The 17,901-nt window shown below is 40.0% G+C and overlaps 1 protein-coding gene across 1 annotated transcript in view; it reads left to right on the top strand.

Annotated features, from left to right (window-relative positions):
- The first annotated feature begins 3,603 nt into the window (after positions 1 to 3,603).
- LOC135463060 (aminopeptidase N-like) overlaps positions 3,604 to 17,901 on the top strand; it is a 41,603-nt gene continuing 27,305 nt past the window's right edge. Inside the window, exons 1-9 of the mRNA XM_064740379.1 lie at positions 3,604 to 3,811; positions 6,190 to 6,730; positions 7,790 to 7,945; positions 9,510 to 9,627; positions 10,719 to 10,839; positions 11,286 to 11,440; positions 13,479 to 13,592; positions 14,592 to 14,726; positions 16,062 to 16,127. Coding sequence (XP_064596449.1) covers positions 3,604 to 3,811; positions 6,190 to 6,730; positions 7,790 to 7,945; positions 9,510 to 9,627; positions 10,719 to 10,839; positions 11,286 to 11,440; positions 13,479 to 13,592; positions 14,592 to 14,726; positions 16,062 to 16,127 — 1,614 coding nt within the window. The remainder of the gene's footprint in view (positions 3,812 to 6,189; positions 6,731 to 7,789; positions 7,946 to 9,509; positions 9,628 to 10,718; positions 10,840 to 11,285; positions 11,441 to 13,478; positions 13,593 to 14,591; positions 14,727 to 16,061; positions 16,128 to 17,901) is intronic.

Below are 17,901 nucleotides of genomic sequence, written 5' to 3'. Positions count from 1 at the left end.
CCCAGTTTCCTCCCACCATAATGTTGAAATATTATTGAGTACGGCGTAAAATACTAATCAAATAAATAGATAACTTCAAGCGTTACAAATGGACAGCAGGGTTTATCACAGGAAACCATATCTCCACGGTCAGCCAATCAGCGTCGATTCTTTAAACCCTTTAGGACGGATTCATACAACCAGAACCGGTGGACAGTTTGCAATGACGTTTGAAAGACGCAAGGAATGATCAAGGTGAAGAACTGAAATCAGTATCTAAATCGTTCACCATGCTAATTTATATGTTGTAGATAATCAAAATACTACCTAAGTTGCGCTATGATTGCAACTGTTCATACATTCAACGTGGCGATCTAGTTCAACACGACTAATATCCCTCCCCCTAGCCACGGGATAAACGGAATTAGACACGATTGTGACGGAGAGTGCCAGAGATTCTGAGCGCAGTGTCCATACTCACTTACAAGATAGTTATACTTGGTATTCCCAGTAGATACAATCTATCCGTACACGCGACCGTCAGGTACAGCCGCTATTGAAGCGATATGTGGCTGAGTTGTTAGAGTGTTTGTTTTAAAACTGCCTGTCTGACTTGAGGTCCATGACAAACATTCTTAAACAATACTTAAAGATATGCGCTGTGAGATGTTACTGAATCTAAGACATAAAATATATTTAAACACGTACATCACAGATAGTAAAACCAGTGCAGCGACGACAATTTGATAGACGTACAGCACAGAGAGTAAAACCAGAACAGCGACGACAGTGTGATAGAGGTACAGCACAGAGAGTAAAACCAGAGCAGCGACGACCGTGTGATAGCTGGGAAATGATCACACGTAACTGGTGAATTACGGCCTCTTGTCAATTTACCTCACTTAGGATTTTATTCTGACTGTTTATATAAATGCATAAATAGTAGCAATTTACAGCCCCCCCCCCCCTCAGCACAATAGCTTAAGCAGAAGTAAGTAAAAAAAATCGACTGTTCCAAGTCATTAATCGTAAGACTCATTTTCAAGACAATCTTAAACACCAAATAATTTGTTTATTTATTTATTTGATTGGTGTTTTACGCCGTACACAAGAATATTTCACTTATATGACGGCGGCCAGCATTGTGGTGGGAGAAAACCGGGCAGTGGTTTTAATACAATTATAAATATTATCATAATTAAGAGAAAAGGCATGTGTTTGAAAATAAGCAAGAAATTTATATTCAAATGAATTTATTACACATGCATCTCATTCTTATTTAGGGCATTAGTAAGCAAAGACGATACTAGTGTATACAAAATTGTGGTGCAAAATACCCACCTTACAAAAATGTTTTCAAATACTCTTTTCTCCTGAAAGAAAATATCGAAAAAAATATTAAAGACCATATCTGCAAGCAAGATTTCAGGCTCTTTCATCTGATTTTGGTATCTTTTTTAGCTTTTCTTCTCATTTAACGCCTTCCTTAAGAATTGTTCACCTGTTCGGCGGGGTCAGGTAATTTATGGTGTAGGAACTCGCAATAATCTACCGATCGTCGCCAGATACATGAGAAATCTTCTCACTTAAAGCCGCAGTTGATTCAGCCAATCCGTGTTTCGAACCCGCGACCTCACTGGTCAATGACCTGATGGTCCCATCGAGCCAGCGGTTTAACAGCTGAGCCAGTGAAACATGGTATTATTAAACCCTCGTACTTCTCGGTCCTCTGCGATAACAACAACAACAAAATCTTACTCTTTTTCATATTCCGTTGTAACCAGATCCGGGTCAGTGTCTAGGGCTCATCAGCATCATTCTACAGATGTTTGGTGTAATTGACCCCTGCAAAGACGAGAGGCGTGCATATTGTTCTTTCTCCAGCCGTGCTCCACTTTCTATAACATCATAACCCAATTTCCAACTGGGTCTCTTTCAGCTGTGAACTTTTGTAGTCTTAAAGTTGCCTCAGTCAAGCATTTTTCTTTATATTCTGACAGTAAAGTATTCTCACAGCTGAAAGTTTCGGCGCCATTTTTGTTGGCAGTTGCGGACGATTTGATTTCGTGAGTAACATAACCAAAAACTGACAAGATTCCCGTACAAATTTGTAAGCAAAAATCTGTATGTAGTATACTACTACAGACGATAGTTTGTACTACAAAAGCCGTCATCAGTGGTTTGTGGTTCAGAAAAGACAGTCCATATCCTGGGTGTATTAATTGTTTATTAAATGTGTTGACAACACTTCATTTGGCGTAAGTCTAGATTAGTGACGTCTAATAAACTGCTATTTTTATGTTATCTAATTCCACTTAAGCAAATGTATTAAGGGATTCATAAATATCTGCGTGCTACATAAATAATTACATACAGTATAAGCAATACTTTATAAGAATACACCAATGCGGTCGATGTGAGCTCATGCTGGCTTCCTCTCCGGCCGTACGTGGGAAGGTCTGTCAACAACCTGTGGATGGTCGTGGGTTTCCCCCGGGCTCTGCCCGGTTTCCACCCACCATAAATGCTGACCGCAGTCGTATAAGTGAAATATTCTTGAATACGGCGTAAAACACCGAAATAAATAAATAAATAAATAAATTTATAAGAATAAAACCCGGAAAGGAGACCGTATTTCATCTTTGCTATTGAAATACATTTACTGATTGGTGTAACAATAGTTAGTTTTACTGGTTTTTGTTCACCTCAATCTTATGCCTTGATGTTTCCCTGTAGCAGTGCACAGACTGCACTGTGGTAACGTTTTAGTCTTTCTAAACTGATATTTCCTGTACTAGAGTGAAAGCTTCTCGTTGATGTCAGGGTTATGTTTACCAGTCCGGAAACCCTGGATCAAACCCGGGTCGGGTCATACCAAAGACTTTAAACGGAGTACTTGCTGCTACTTCCCTTGGCACTCAGCGCTGTGAGGTTAAAGCAAGGAAACATGACTGGTTGGCCCGGTGTCAGTATAATGTGACTGGGTGGAGTGTCATGTCTGGTGTCTTTGGCATGATGTTTCAGTGGAGGTATATCTTTGGTGGGACGGACCTCCCTGTTACAAGACAACGCAGTGTAATATGCACATACACATTTAATGACTACACGACATCATATGACTGAAAAATTGTTAAGTACGACCTAAAACCCCCAGCATTCATTCATTTAGTCTGGGTTTTGTTTACATCAGTCTTGATGTAGCAGGGTAGCAGTGTAGGCGCTATTTGGTCTGATTTGGTGCAATGTTTGTTTACTCCTTTTGATTAACTTACTTAGTCCTGCCTTGATTTGGTGTGATGTCTGTTTGTTAGATTTGTTTAGTTAAATCGTCTTGATGAAATGGGCTAGCAGTACAGACGTTATCTGCTCTGATTTTGGTGGAATGGTCATTTACTGGTGTTTGCTTCATTGATTCTGCCTTGATGTAAATGGTGTTATAGACCAGTATGCCTTTGATGTGTGTTATATCTATGTTTACTGGGTTTGTTTACGACACTCTTTTCTGATGCTAGTATATCAGAGATAGCAGAGTATAGACATGCGTAATGTTTTTTTTGTTTAATTCAGTTTTCCTTAAAATAATAAGACAGCCTTCTGTAGCGCTGCTTCCCTTTGGTTGATGCAATGGCCACCAAGAGACTTCCTCGTGAGCTGATAGCCAATGACTGTGAGGTACGGAGTTACAGTGGGTCTTCACATCCAGCCAACAAGACAGGCTGTCACGTGACGACTGCTACTGGCGTGGCGCTCGTGCTGCTTGCCGTGGGTGTTGCCACGTTGACCGGGCTGATTGTTTACCTGGCCGTTCCCGACAAGACGTTTAAGTGTCAGTGTAAGTAATGGGAAAAACTTTCTCCTCCAGCTTTACACGCATGGAGTTTCTACTTCAGCACACATACTCTAAGATAGCTCAGTAATACCCTTGCAATTTTATTGTGGCATTTTTTTCACAAATACACACTGGCATGGCGGCACATCCAACAGTTTATTAGCTAAATAAGCCAGTCAACGTTGCACAGAAAATAGTATTTCACCACGGAAATTACCAATTTTACCAAGAAAGTTATTTGCAAATGCAGAGATTGTTTTCACAAATACAATCTTCTTTCAAGAAAGAAAAATTATTTTTACAGAAATAATATATTGATATAAAATTAATTCTACATACGAAACCGCGGGAGAGACATAGCTTTTTAAATTTTTGGGAGGCCATTTAAAAATAAGATGAAAAAGAATTCTACTACAGAATATACCCCGCCTTAGCCAACCAATTAAAATACGCATATTTGAAATAATAATTTCCCATTGGCTTCCAAGTGGAAGGAAATTAATCTTCCTTGTTTCAGCGAAATTTAAATTTATTTTCTTCACCTGAAAATGGGATTTCTGATTCACCATCGGCATTGCAGGCAATTAAGAATTACTCTAGGCAAACTGTACCCCCTGTGATTCTGGAGCTATTGATAACTTCCTTGTACTTTCAAGACAGATATTTTTTTTGGCATGGGTACCAGCCGACGTGGGAATAGCGGGTAACGAAGAAGCGGACAAGGCGGCAAAACAAGCGCCCCTGCTGACTAATATATCTGTTTCTTACACGTTAGCCTATAAGTCAAGTCACACTTCTACTCGCTTTGGTAGAATGAGTGGGATACAACGAATAATGGTCGTTTTTACTTTCAATTTCAGCCTTCTATTTCCAGTGGTTATGTAAGCCTATCTCGCAGACGATCCGATGTCTTATTTTTCAGGTTATAATCTGGTGTCTTACCTCTTAACTTACACCTTTCCAAAATAAACCGTCACTCAACTGGCTGGTGTGATTTTTGTGATGTAGATGAGTCCGATGTACATTTTCTTTTAAAATATCCCATATATAACGTAGTCAGAACTCAAATGTTTGCAAAGCTATCACATTATGGTATTTCCCAGCATACATTACAGGTAATTCTGTGTCCTCCAGGCAACAGAGTTAAAGTTTGCAATGAAGTGGCCAAGTGCATTGTTAATTCAAGATGATTTTGAGTCACCTCAACCCTCATCCCGTTTATTTAAGTGTTATCCCTAGTAATGTAGTGTAGATTTACTCTTGCAATTAAGTGTGGCGTGCATCATCCCTTTTCAGGGCATGGAAAAATTCATAAAATTCAAAATTCATTCAAATTCATAATTTCACTCACTCACTCACTCACAGAAAGTGGGAATTTATGAACTAGGACATATTCCTGATGGGTAAATTTATTTCCCCTTAAATTCCTTCTATCCAGACAAGGATTTTTTCCTTACGCGCCTTGAGTAATTCTCCTTGTGACTGTCTATTTTATTTCAGTTCAAAGGAAACAAAGTAATAAATTCTGTTAACGAATTTCCCCTGAATGAACCAAAGAATCAGATGTGAATATTTGAAATACGGGCTTCTTATTGGCTGCTAAATCGGGTGAAATTGTGTTATTGTTATTATTATCTTTTTCTGGTCCGCCAAAAAGAGAGATTTTTTTCAATAGAAGAGCTGACACGATGGGGGGAGATATAGGTGGGTTAAAAATTCGCAGTGTTCAGGGAAGGAATTTGAGGTATGCGTCTTGATTTATTCTCTGTGTGACAGTCCAGTTTATATTCCTAACTTATACTGCCTTGCATGTATTGGTATTTTTTTTCCCCACCGAATCATGACATAATTTATTTCTTGTTCAATAACACTGAACATATACAATTATTGTGAATAGTAACCGATGAGCCATGTGGGAACAATAAATCAATGCCGTATTGTGTGAGGTCATAGGTCATCATCCTTGAAAGAAATGTATCCTGGTTGAATATACCCCAGCTCAACTTTTCTAAACTTTTTTGTGAAAACAAAAAATTGACAATGTTCAAATTTCTGGGTAGAAATATTCCATTTTTATTTTTATATTTCATTGTTGCTTCATGAAATTTTCAAGAATTTATCACTTATACTATGGCTGATAGTATGATGAGGTGCCGTAAACCGGAGTGCCAGTGTAAAACCGCTGACCTTTTGCAGGATAAGGACGAACTTTGTGACGTACAGATATGGGTGGAAAACAAGTGGCTGTTAACGAACTTTACTCTGCGCATGCGGTTAAACTGCCATTGCCGGGCCAGGAAGGAGGGTAAAAGAAAGAAAGTAATCCATAACATCTCAAAAGAAAATAACCACATAATTTGCCCATCATTTTATCTTGATAGGCGTTCTGCCAGACTGCTCATCTGAAAGCCCACCGCCAGCGCCAAAAGTCACTGTAGCGACGGATTCCGCAACCACGTTTTCCGAAACCACGCCTTCTGTAACCACGCCCTCTGTAACCAAGGCAAGGACTGAAGTTCCACTGATCGACAGGCACATGCGCTTGCCGAGGTCTCTTCTTCCGGTACACTACCGCGTGGAGCTGGAGCCACGGATGTACGGAAAAGACCCGAAAAACTTCACCTTCCGCGGCTCTGTGGATATTTTAGTGGATTGTGTAGAAGCCTCGGATAACATCACCTTGAACATGTTCAATCTGATGATCGTCAACAGCTCCATAACTCTGTTGGGGACAAACGGCATGACCACACCTCGTATCCATGGTTACCAGATCAGCCACTCTAAACAGCTGTTGATCCTGAACTTGGACGATACACTAACAGCCGGAAGTAGGTATCACGTGATCATGGAGTTTTCCGGACCTCTTCGCGTCGGATGGAGAGGACTGTACGTAGTGGAATATACAGAAAACAACTCAACTACGTGAGTTTGTTCTTTTATACCTTCTTTGCTCAAATATGTGGTAATCCTCTCCTGCTGTACGTGACAAGGCCTGTCGATAATGTACTGATGGTTGTGGGTTTCCCTCAAGCTCTGCGCGGTTTCCTCCAACCATAATGCTGGCCTCCGTCGTATAAGTGAAATATTCTTGAGTACGGCGCAAAACATCAATCAAATAAATAAATAAATAAATAAATAAATAAATATAACTATATTACCAATTATTTATTTATTTGACTACAACACCGTGTAAAGATACCTCGCTTCATTGACATACAACACCCTGTAAAAATACATCCATTTTTGGACATACAGCACCTTATAAAAATACACCAATTTTCGGACATGCAGCACCGTATAAAAATATATCAGTTTTTGAACATACAGCACCTTGTAAACATACATCAATGTTTGGATATACAACATCTTAAAAAGATTCATAAATATTTGGACACACAAATGTCTATAACCCTAGGCATTGAATTTTGATGTCGAAACAAGGCTTATAAGGTTTGAAAAAATAGCTTAGAAAAACTATGTGGACTTCCAACATACTGAACAATTAAAATCAAACCTAAACTGAGGTACAAACTGACAACAGGACGTATTTTACCGCTTACGTGTGACCATTTGCCAACTATCACACTGTCGTCGCCTCTCTTTGTGTTGTATCCGTATTTCACCGCTTATGTGTGACCATTTGCCAACTATCACACTCTCGTCGTTTCTATTTGTGTTGTATCCGTATTTCACCGCTTACGTGTAACCATTTGCCAACTATCATGCTGTTGTCGGTGTTCTTGTTTCACTGCCTATAGTGTAGTCTATTATGTCTTTTTTATGATAAATTTTAAGAGATACGTATAAGCGAGCCTTGTATGTCTCATGCCACCAATTACGAGGTATAGCTGCGCGATAGCATTATTCTCTTGTTCTGTAGGTAAATCTGGTCTACCTGAATGTAAGTAGTTCGTCATTTTTTCGTTTTGAAAAGGCGTGTTATTTTCTAGAAGTTATAAGTAAATAAAACAAATATTTTAGGTATGTGACCGGAACCCAGTTAGCTACTGTGTACGCTAGAAAGGTTTTCCCCTGTTTCGACGAGCCTGCATTCAAGGCGACCTTTGACCTCACGGTCGTGAGGAGGAACGACCATACGGCTTTGTCTAATACTCCTCTCATCAAAAGTGAGCGAAGGTGAGTGAGAAGTGAGCAAAGGTGAGTGGCGCCTTCGCCGTGAAGAACACATGGTTTATTAAAAACACCGAAATGGACCAATTCCTCAGCATGACCAAACAAATTTTATTGCATGCTGAATCATGTATCTGGGGCAGTAAATCAAATAATCTGATCGAATGCAATTGCCAGCCAAACATACTTGCAAATTAGAAAGAATGTCGCCTGTTTTTTCCATAAAGGCAAACCCGTGAAGAGAACATGCAAGCTTGAATGGGAACCTTTGAGCCATGCTATTGTTGGTGATTCAACCCGTCACTTCTGGTTCAATTCTGGGACCCTCGCTCTGGCCCATGTTGCTAAGACATCTCTTAAACATTTGTTATAGTGTCTGAAAATTGCACAGAAACCACGAAAATGAAGTATTATCAGACAAAAGACCATTTAAAAATGTCCAATTTTAAAAACTGAGTTGAATTTATCTTCATTTTTTACAGTTTGTTTAGCCTAGAAAAAACAATTAAATATCTTATTTCTGTGGTGGAGTTTTCCTGCCACAATGCTAGCAGTGACGTAACATAAGGTTTGTTGAAACTTTGAAACTTTGAAACTTTGAAACACACAAACTGCCAAAATGAATCAAATTCACCTTGAAAGGAATTCTTTCAGGCAAAAGGTATAGATATGACGTAATCGTTACCTTCTGAGTCACAAGAGACCACCGTCTGATCTGATCATCTGATCATTGAGCACACTTTTACACGGTTAGAAAAATTTCCAAAAAAATAAATCCAACTATTTTTATGGATAATTTTAATGGTCTTTCATCATATATATACTTCATTTTAGAGTGACCTTTTGCCTTCAAACTATCTGTGTGTTAGCCGATCAGTACTTGAACTCCAAGGTCGGGAGTTAGAATCAACTCCGGCTTCAATCAGGACCATGGTCAGATATCTAGTGAAGGACATTTGTTTTCTCAAACATCTGTCAGGTATTCCTGACCCACAGACCAGCATTTGTGAAATATCCTCTAGTACAAGCACCGGCTCCGATGGTTCACTTGGTAGAGCTTCCGCTTTCGGGCGGCAGAGGCAGGGTTAATCCTGGGTCGGATCACCCATAAGACCTTAAAAGAGGAAGTTGTAGCTTCCCTGCTTGGCGTTCAGCACTAAGGGGAGAGTACAACGAATGGTTGACCCGTATCAGTATAATGGCTCGGGTGAGGCGCCTTACATGCCTTCGGTAAGCCGTCTCAGTTAAGTAGAACGAGATAAAAGAGAAGTGGAAATCCACCCTGCAACAACGGGACACACGTACATGCACCCTAGGGACTCCAAATTGTTAAATATGACGTTAAACCCTAAGCGCCCACTGACTCAAGTACGACGCTGATCGACAGTGGGAAACAATAATCGGCTAAGGCCCGTGACCAAGATAGGCCTAGCGCCATCTGGATGTTGTCTAAGGAAAGATAACTCATTTGGGGTAATTCCATGGGCTATATTCTTCAGTAATGGGCGACACTACTGAATTATCTTCACCAATTCCCATGCATGTATAGCTGTCCTTTTCTGTCTGGCAGAGCGAATCAGATGACAGCCGACACTTTTGACACCACACCAAAGATGTCCACGTATAATCTGGCGCTTGTCGTGTCACAGTTCGCAAACAGAGAGGCGATGACGTCGAACAGGGTTAAAGTAAGTGAGGGAAAAAAGTATGGTAGACGAACATAGACAATTGTTTTTGTCTTATCATGCTTTACACGATGTATCACCTCGCGTAAGGAATATTGGCTGCAGGTATGACGTCACTATTCCGCGTGCTACCCTCTGCTTTCATAAAGGATTTATGCAGGAGATTTATGGCGCATTAATTCCAATCAACCTGTTATTTTAGGAAAGCCCAAATAATTAGCTTTCGCAAAACATCAGCGTCTTGGGCGCTCGTGTTTCCGCTCAAAATCGATATTAAATGCCCTGAAATTTATAAACCGGGTTAGGCTACATGTATAACTCTTTCAAACTTTAGAATTCTTTAACACTTTGACGATTACAGGTACCAGTGTGATATTTATTGTATATCAATAATTTTAGCTATTTCTTGGTAAATAGATAAAATTACTCAGTACTGATTTTTTGCCATAAGTCTACGGTATACCCCCTCTTATGAAGGGTATCATATAATAAGCACACATGTTGGTGGCAGTGGTAGTGTTTTTTTCTCGCGATCTGCCTGGTCTCTTCCTACCATAGTGATGATTGCTGTCGTATACGTGAAATATTCATTTAGCACACAACACTTTCAGCCGTGGCTGCGGTTTTCTCCATAACGTATCTTGAAGCCACCCACTCCACATCTTCTCATGGGGAAAAGCGAGCGATACTTGCTATGCACGATGAAGCACGAGAACACAGAATAGCGACATGTGACACTTAAAATAAAACCCTGACTGAGGAAGAGTGACTAGAGGCCGTATTTCACCGGTTACGTGTGACCATTTGCCAGCTATCACACTGTCATCGCTGCTCTGGCCTTATTCTCTGTTCTGTGGCCTTATTTCACCGGTTATATGTAACCATTTGCCAGCTTTCACACTGTCATTGCTGCTCTGGTTTTTCACTCTCTGTGCTGTAAGTCTTTAATTATATAGCATGGTGTCGTCCGTCTGTGTCGTGACGTTATCACCAAATGAGTGTGTCAAATCAAAGCATTTGTTGTTGTTGTTGTTGTACGGCCTGTTGATGTTGCTTAGGTTGTTGTTGTTGTTGATATTTTTGTCATTGTTCAGATCAGAGTGTGGACCCGTCCGGAACTTCTGGGGAAGACAGATTACGTTCTACGACTGGCAGTTTACGTTCTGGATTACTTTGAGGAGTTTTACAGAATCAGATACTCTTTACCTAAACTAGGTTTGTGACGTAGTAGACACATTGTGTGCGTGACGTCGTAGTTAAAAATTTTTCAGTCATGTGACGACGAGGGGTCATTGGCTGAGCGTACATATACCGTGCCTTCTATAGTGGCAGGGCGAGTCCATGAAGGCAAGGACTTCATGGACAGCTAGAGCAAGGTAGTAGGGCTTAAAACTCATTTTGTGGCTTTAGAAATTAAAATGTTGTTCACCCCATCGATATTATCTTGTGTCCAAATTTCAACATCCACTATCACAAAGTAAACATTGTGAAGAGGTTTTAAATTTTGACTTAAGTGAGAAATGACTTTGTGGAATCGGCCACTTGTCATTAAGTTAAGACTCATAAAAAACATGGTTGAGTTGAGAGACAAACATCCTGCGAGGCATTAGGCCTATAAATTAGGCCGATTTTGGTCTAACTCGTACCTTTCTCTGTTTCAGATATGGTTGCCCTGACCGACTTCGTGTACGGAGGGATGGAAAACTGGGGGTTGATCTTGTATGACGAGAAAAAGTTTTTGGTCGAGCCAGGCGTAACTTCAACGCGGGCCCATGAGCTAGGAGCCTCAATTATCTCCCACGAAATCGTACATCAGGTGAGGGACCATCCTAAATTAACAGCATCCCAGCTATAACGTCAATGAAACAACTTTAGAACCCACTCGTCACACTCAAAAAATGTAATATCTAAGCAGAAGGTCTGTTGTGTTAGGGTATCGGTATAATAAGCCAAAATCAATTCCCGATAACGAGCCTAACATGGGTCAAACAGAGTAACACTTTCAAACACTTAAATGGTTGGTTTAACAAGATAATAAATCAAAAAGGAACATAATGAGTTAAACTACAAATAGCAATGCAAAGGATACATAATATATGTTACAATAAATGACTGAAGCTTACTCGTATGTACAAATACTTCAGACGTGAGTTACGCTACAGTCCTTAACTTGACTTTCTTTCGTTGTCTAATCGGCCCTGGAATATTCCAATCCTGTTTCGGGATGTCCGTTTCCTCTTTACTGGCACAGTTTTTTGATCTCCCCCAACCATAACACAGTTGAATCCTCCGACTCGTCTTACGAAGGGAGGTTGATACTCTGCTGGTATCGAGACCACAAATCCTCCAGCAAGTAGTTAATATATACACGATAATCTCAGTTCACAAACAGCAGAATGTCAGCCAGCAATCACCCGTTAGTCTTGGTCCGGCTGATCCAAATTACACCGGCTTTTCCACTCCAGTGGTACAAACGATTTCTTCTAACTATAGCTGTGATGCATCGTCTGTAACTCCGTCAAAAGCAGCTTATGTCTCTCCAACTATCACTGTCGTATCACTGTTTATCTCTGTTTATAGCTATCAATGACCTTCCTAAGCCTACAAATCTGCCGCCTTATATATTGTCATCGATATTGTGATTTCGAGAAAGAGCAAAGAAAAAACATAAACACGGTCATTTTCCAGAAGCATCTGTCAATCGAAACTGATTGGCTAGAAATTTACAAAATGTTCCATATTTAGACTTCCCGGCTACGACTGAAATGAACACGTCACGTGACCAAGCCGCGCTAAGAAATGTACAACTATAAACATACAATGTATTGTTACATGACAGCTGGCTGAGAGATGTTAGAATGTATTCCGTTCTTATGACACAGCATTGTGTCATATCCCGTTGGTCTTATACAATCTTATGTTGACTAAATAGAATATATGTGCTATACTTAACAGAATAAATCGGCTGCTGTAACAGAATAATCTGTTGCTATAACAGAATGCATTCTGTTACACTGTCACACGTGGTAGATTATTTTTCAGAACGTGTACATAGGCTATACACATACGCCGCTCGATACTATATGCGGTACTATGAAGGGTTTTACTGCCGTAACCCCACGAGTTCAAGAGCTCCACCTATAGACAACTTCCAGGAAGTAAAGATTACATTGCCCGCGACAAATAAACAGTCGGTCCACCAGCTTTCAGATTTTAGAAGAAATATTACGCACATTCTTCAAGTAAAACTTGTTCGAATGCAAGACGCCATCAGTTTTCCCCATTAACCGCCCACATTAACCTTTGGTGGCAGCGAATCCTCACAAGCAAGACAAAACCGCTTAAAATGAGCGAAATCACTTACACAAAGATGACTAAGTAGGTGGTTTGCGTGTTCACCGACGTTTTGATCTGACTGATGTAATGTGAACCTCTGTGTTTCATATCGACCTTTATCACTCCTCTTTGTCGCTGTTTCTGTCATTCCCTCGAAAACAATCGGACAGGATATGGACTTCGCGAACCGCCATTATCTAATCACGTGACTCCGTTGCCAGGGTGGACAATGTTGCTTTTACCAAATTTAAGATCATTTTTTCTTCACAGTAGTTGCTTAGAGTTTCTACTGTTCATTTCTGTGTTCATTTGTGCTTATTGTGATGTTATGGTCTTTAGTATCTACTAGTAAGTCAGATAAACTCTTGGATTAAAAGTAACGCGTTTTATACTCTACATATACGTGCTTGACATGTTGAGGGCTATTTATATTTATTAATAGTAAGCTGGAAGAAATAAAACAGATCTCAGAACTACTGTTTAACCATTCAATTTATCGCTTATTCATTTGCTTCAAGTGGTTTGGCAATCTACTCACGATGGAATGGTGGGATGACATCTGGCTGAATGAAGGTTTTGCTGACTTTTTCCACAACACGGGAGTTAACTCTTTTCATCCAGATTGGAAAATGGTAGGTTATTCCCCTTGATCGAAAAAGCGAAGGTTCATGTACCTGGTTGACGTTTTTGTCCGGCATTGCAAATGTATGTTTCAGCTCTCAGGGGCCTCCGTGACTCACTTGGTTAGCGCGCTAACGCAGCGTTATGACCCAGAAGCCTCTCACCAGTGCGGTCGCTATGAGTTCAAGTCTAGCTCATGCTGGCTTCCTCTTCGGCCGTAAGTGGGAAGGTCTGTCAGCAACATACGGATGGTCGTGGGTTTCCACCGGTCTCTGCCTGGTTTCCTCCCATCATTTTGCTGGCCGCCGTCGTATAAGTGAAATATTCTTGAGTACGGCGTAAAAAACAATGAAATAAATAAGTAAATAAATTTTTAGCTCTCGATTATGTTCCATAATGTGTGGAAAACATAAACAAAACCATATTTAAATTCAACTGATGGTAGGAATTATACCTCAACTAAAAACGGCTGACGGTCTCACAAAAACCACATCTAGGTGTCACTGCCTATTCAACATTGTTAGTTACAAGATCTCAAAAAGCAAATCTGTTTCTAGCCTGTCAATTTAAATGTGAAGCCTTGAAGCACGCAGCTGCATAAAATGCCATGGGCTTTATCCCGCTTATGGACAGTTCTGCGCTAACGTGATGACTCGAAAGGCAAGAGGGAGTGGTGCTCCGTGGCCGAGTGGTTAGTGTGCTACTGCAGCGAAATGGCGCAGGAACCTCACACCAATCCGGCCAGCATCCTTACGGATGGTCGTAAGTTCCCATGTTTACGTGTTTCCTCCTACATGCACCTTAATGCTGGCTGCTGTCTTATAAGTGAAATAGTCTTGCAGCAACCTGCGCATGGTCGTAGGTTTTCCCCGGGCTCTGCCCATTTTCCTCCCACCATAATGCTGGCCGCCGTCTTATAAGTAAAATACTATTGAGTACAGCATAAAACACCAGTTACTTTTTAAAAAATGAATAAATAAAAAAATCTGGCTTGTTCTATTGTGTTTTAGCACCAACTAACGATAGTTAACCAGTTACAAGACGCTTTTAACAAAGATAACAGAAAGACATCTCATCCGCTAAAGTTTCCTGTCGATACACTCTCCAAGATTCGAAATATCTACGACTCTCTGCCCTATGTAAAGGTATGACGTACGGTTCACTGTGTCTTGGAATCTCTCCTCGGCCAAAAAGGTATGCCGTATGGCTCATTATGATTTGTTATCTCTGCTCGACCAAGAGAGGGATGCCGACAGGTTCAGTATGACTTGTAATGACTCTTTGGCCAAAAAATGGGTTTGCCGCACGTTCAGTATGACTTGTAATGACTCTTTGGCCAAAAATGGGTTTGCTGCACGTTCTGTATGACTTGTAATCGCTCTTCGGCCAAAGAAGGTATGCCGTATGATTCATTATGACTTGTAATCTCTCCTCGGCCAAAAAGGGTATGCCGTCTGGTTCAGTATGACTTGTTATCACTCCTCGGCCAAAAGGGGTATGCCGTACGGTACATTATGACTTGCAATCTCTCCTTGGCCAAAAAATGGAGGTTGTATTGTTTATTATGTCTTGTAATCTCTGCTCGGCCAAAAAAGGTATGCCGTATGTTTCAGTATGAATTTTAATCACTCTTCGGCCAATTAGTTTGGTATTTATTCTGTAACTATTCATTTGTACATATGCCCAGCTCTGTTGGGGCCGTGTAGAAATACATTTACACAAGGTTGTGTAATAGCTTCAGTTTTACTTGCACATATGTCCCAACCTTTTGTATATGTCAGGAAATTTTTTTTTGCACAAGTAAAATGAAAGCAAATGCCATGCTTACTGGAACATACTTCTGCTCTTTTCCTTTTCAGATTGGCAATTATAGACTATTCGTTGCAGATCTTATTTTTAAGGTCAATCCTATATAGCGGTGAAGACGGGCAACCATATGTATTTGATTGTTGTTCAACAAGCTCAAGAAGTTTTTACTTATGGAGTTTCATCGGTGAAGAACCGTGGGTAGTCCCGTGGAAAACCACTGATATTTTGGTAAATTTCTGACTAACTTTTCCACGTATAATGTTCACAGCTGAATTGATGGACAAGACATGTGATCTTCAATTAACGTTATTCAGTGCAAAATGACCACGTGAGTGTCGCCGGCCCTTGTTATTACCTATAGGCCCTACAAACAGTGAGACTGGCCTGGGATTGATTGATTTATTTATTTGATTGGCGTACTGAAGAATATTTCACTTATACGACGGCGGCCAGCATTATGGCGGAAGGGAACCATGGAAGATGGAGATATGATTGAATAGAATAAAGCAATTGGGCATTCTACCTCTAGGTATTATTAACGTTATTATCTTTCGAATACAAAAGGCCCAATTGTTTTTGTTTTATTCTAACTCTGTTTCAAATAAGAGAAAATATTCTTCACCATTTCAGATTTAATTTCACTTAGTTTTTCCACACTGTTGTTTTACCAGGGAGCTTCCATTCTGCGTATGTTTCAACATTTCCTGGGAGAGGATGCGTTCTTACAGGCGATTCGGGTGAGCGATTCCGGTTGATTTAACATGACACATTCCACAGCCTCGTAAGAATTCCCGATTAAATGTTGATTTACAGAGTTATCATTATGTAGATCTATTTCCATCCCTCTTCCAAAATAACAGGTTATGTTATGTTATTCGTGGTGTTTTCTTCTAATGGGCTGTCATGTTCAGCCTAAATTACAATGTGAAAGAGGCAGAGAGTGAAAAATTATAAAATAAAGATACGCTAATGGAGCCATGGAACTAGGTCACAAGTCAAGGGTTATATCCACATCTCGTGTCCACCACAATGTGCCACCTAGGCGTTCCTTTTTTGAGAAAGTAGTGCCGTGTATATCTTTGTTAGCCTTTCTACTTCTTTACCTATATATTCTGTGTAAGTATAACTACGAAGAATGCTGTTGTTTCATTTCTATAACTCAATATTTCGACATCACATATATGCCATCGTCAGGAATATTTCCTGCATTGGACATGTGAGACATCTACATTTTTGGACGGTAGGAATATTCCGTTTTAGCTCATGACCCAGACAGGCTTAGCGCCATCTGAGTGTAACTCTTTGGTGCAACTCAGTGGGCTCTGTCACTCCGTAATGGGTTATAATGCTGAATTATCTCCCCTTGACATCCCCCATAGCGTTATACCTTTCTTAGTCATGGGCCATAACGTTAAAGGTGAAGTCCAGATGAAAGAGCGCCAAAAAAGTAGTCGTAAATGTGATCTTCAGTAGTTTATTCCAGTTTTCTTTTAAGAGAAAAAGACATTTGGAAATAATTTTTGTATGGTGGGTACGTGGAACCGCCTTTTGGCAGTTGTAGTCTATGTGCAATAATGTTATAAATGAGAATGGAACATATGATTAATAATTATATTTGCACTAGATTTTGGTCTTTGCAACTAATAAATTTGTTCAACCTGGATTTTGATCATATATATATATAGTTTTAATATATTCATAATTATTATTATAATTCAGATTAAATGGATACCCTTCGATGTAAACAACAAATTTACATTCAAATAAATTTATTACGCGTGCATCGCATCCGTGTCAACAACACTGTTGTCCAACGACGATAAATATGAAAAAGTGGTCCCAAGTATGCACCATACAAAATTTTTCAGATACCCTTTACTCCTGAAATAAAAATCGGCAAAAATATTACCATAAAGGGAAATAAGTTTTTTGGCATCGTTTTTATGTTTTCTTATCCTTTAACTGACAGTTGTTTCCGATTGTGCGTGACTGTTGAGTGTGACATTGTTTTAACATATAGCCACGTGCAATCATGTAAAATCTCGGCCATACGCACAGAAATCAAATTTTTGGCTTAAGAATTTGCATATAATTTCCAGACTGTAGCATCAACGTACATCAAAATATAGCTTTTCCAAAATGACTTTCTTCCGATTAACTCCTGTGGTCCATCACTTGAAACTATAATCAGTTGATCCAACAGTTTTGTCTGAGTTGCAGTCCTATCTGAAGACCAATGTCTACGGCTCTGTAACACACAGTGTTTTTGCAGAGGCACTCGAGGCTGCACGAGGGGTAAGTTTTTTTCTTTAAACAGAGGAAAAATGTTCTTGTTTCTCATCCCAACTGCTTGGTTGACTGACTGCTTGCTCATTTAGGCCTATATGGTGGTGTCAATTTCTTAGTTGCAAGACGACGTATCCAGTCCACAGGGAGAACAAGTTAGCAAGTTACTGACTCGTCATGCGCAGTCCTGTCTCTTTTGTGGATTAATTAGTTATATGGAGATTC

This window comes from Liolophura sinensis, chromosome 2, assembly GCF_032854445.1.
Source record: "Liolophura sinensis isolate JHLJ2023 chromosome 2, CUHK_Ljap_v2, whole genome shotgun sequence".
NCBI classification, from domain to species: domain Eukaryota; kingdom Metazoa; phylum Mollusca; class Polyplacophora; order Chitonida; family Chitonidae; genus Liolophura; species Liolophura sinensis.
This window is presented reverse-complemented; position numbering and strand designations above follow the sequence as displayed.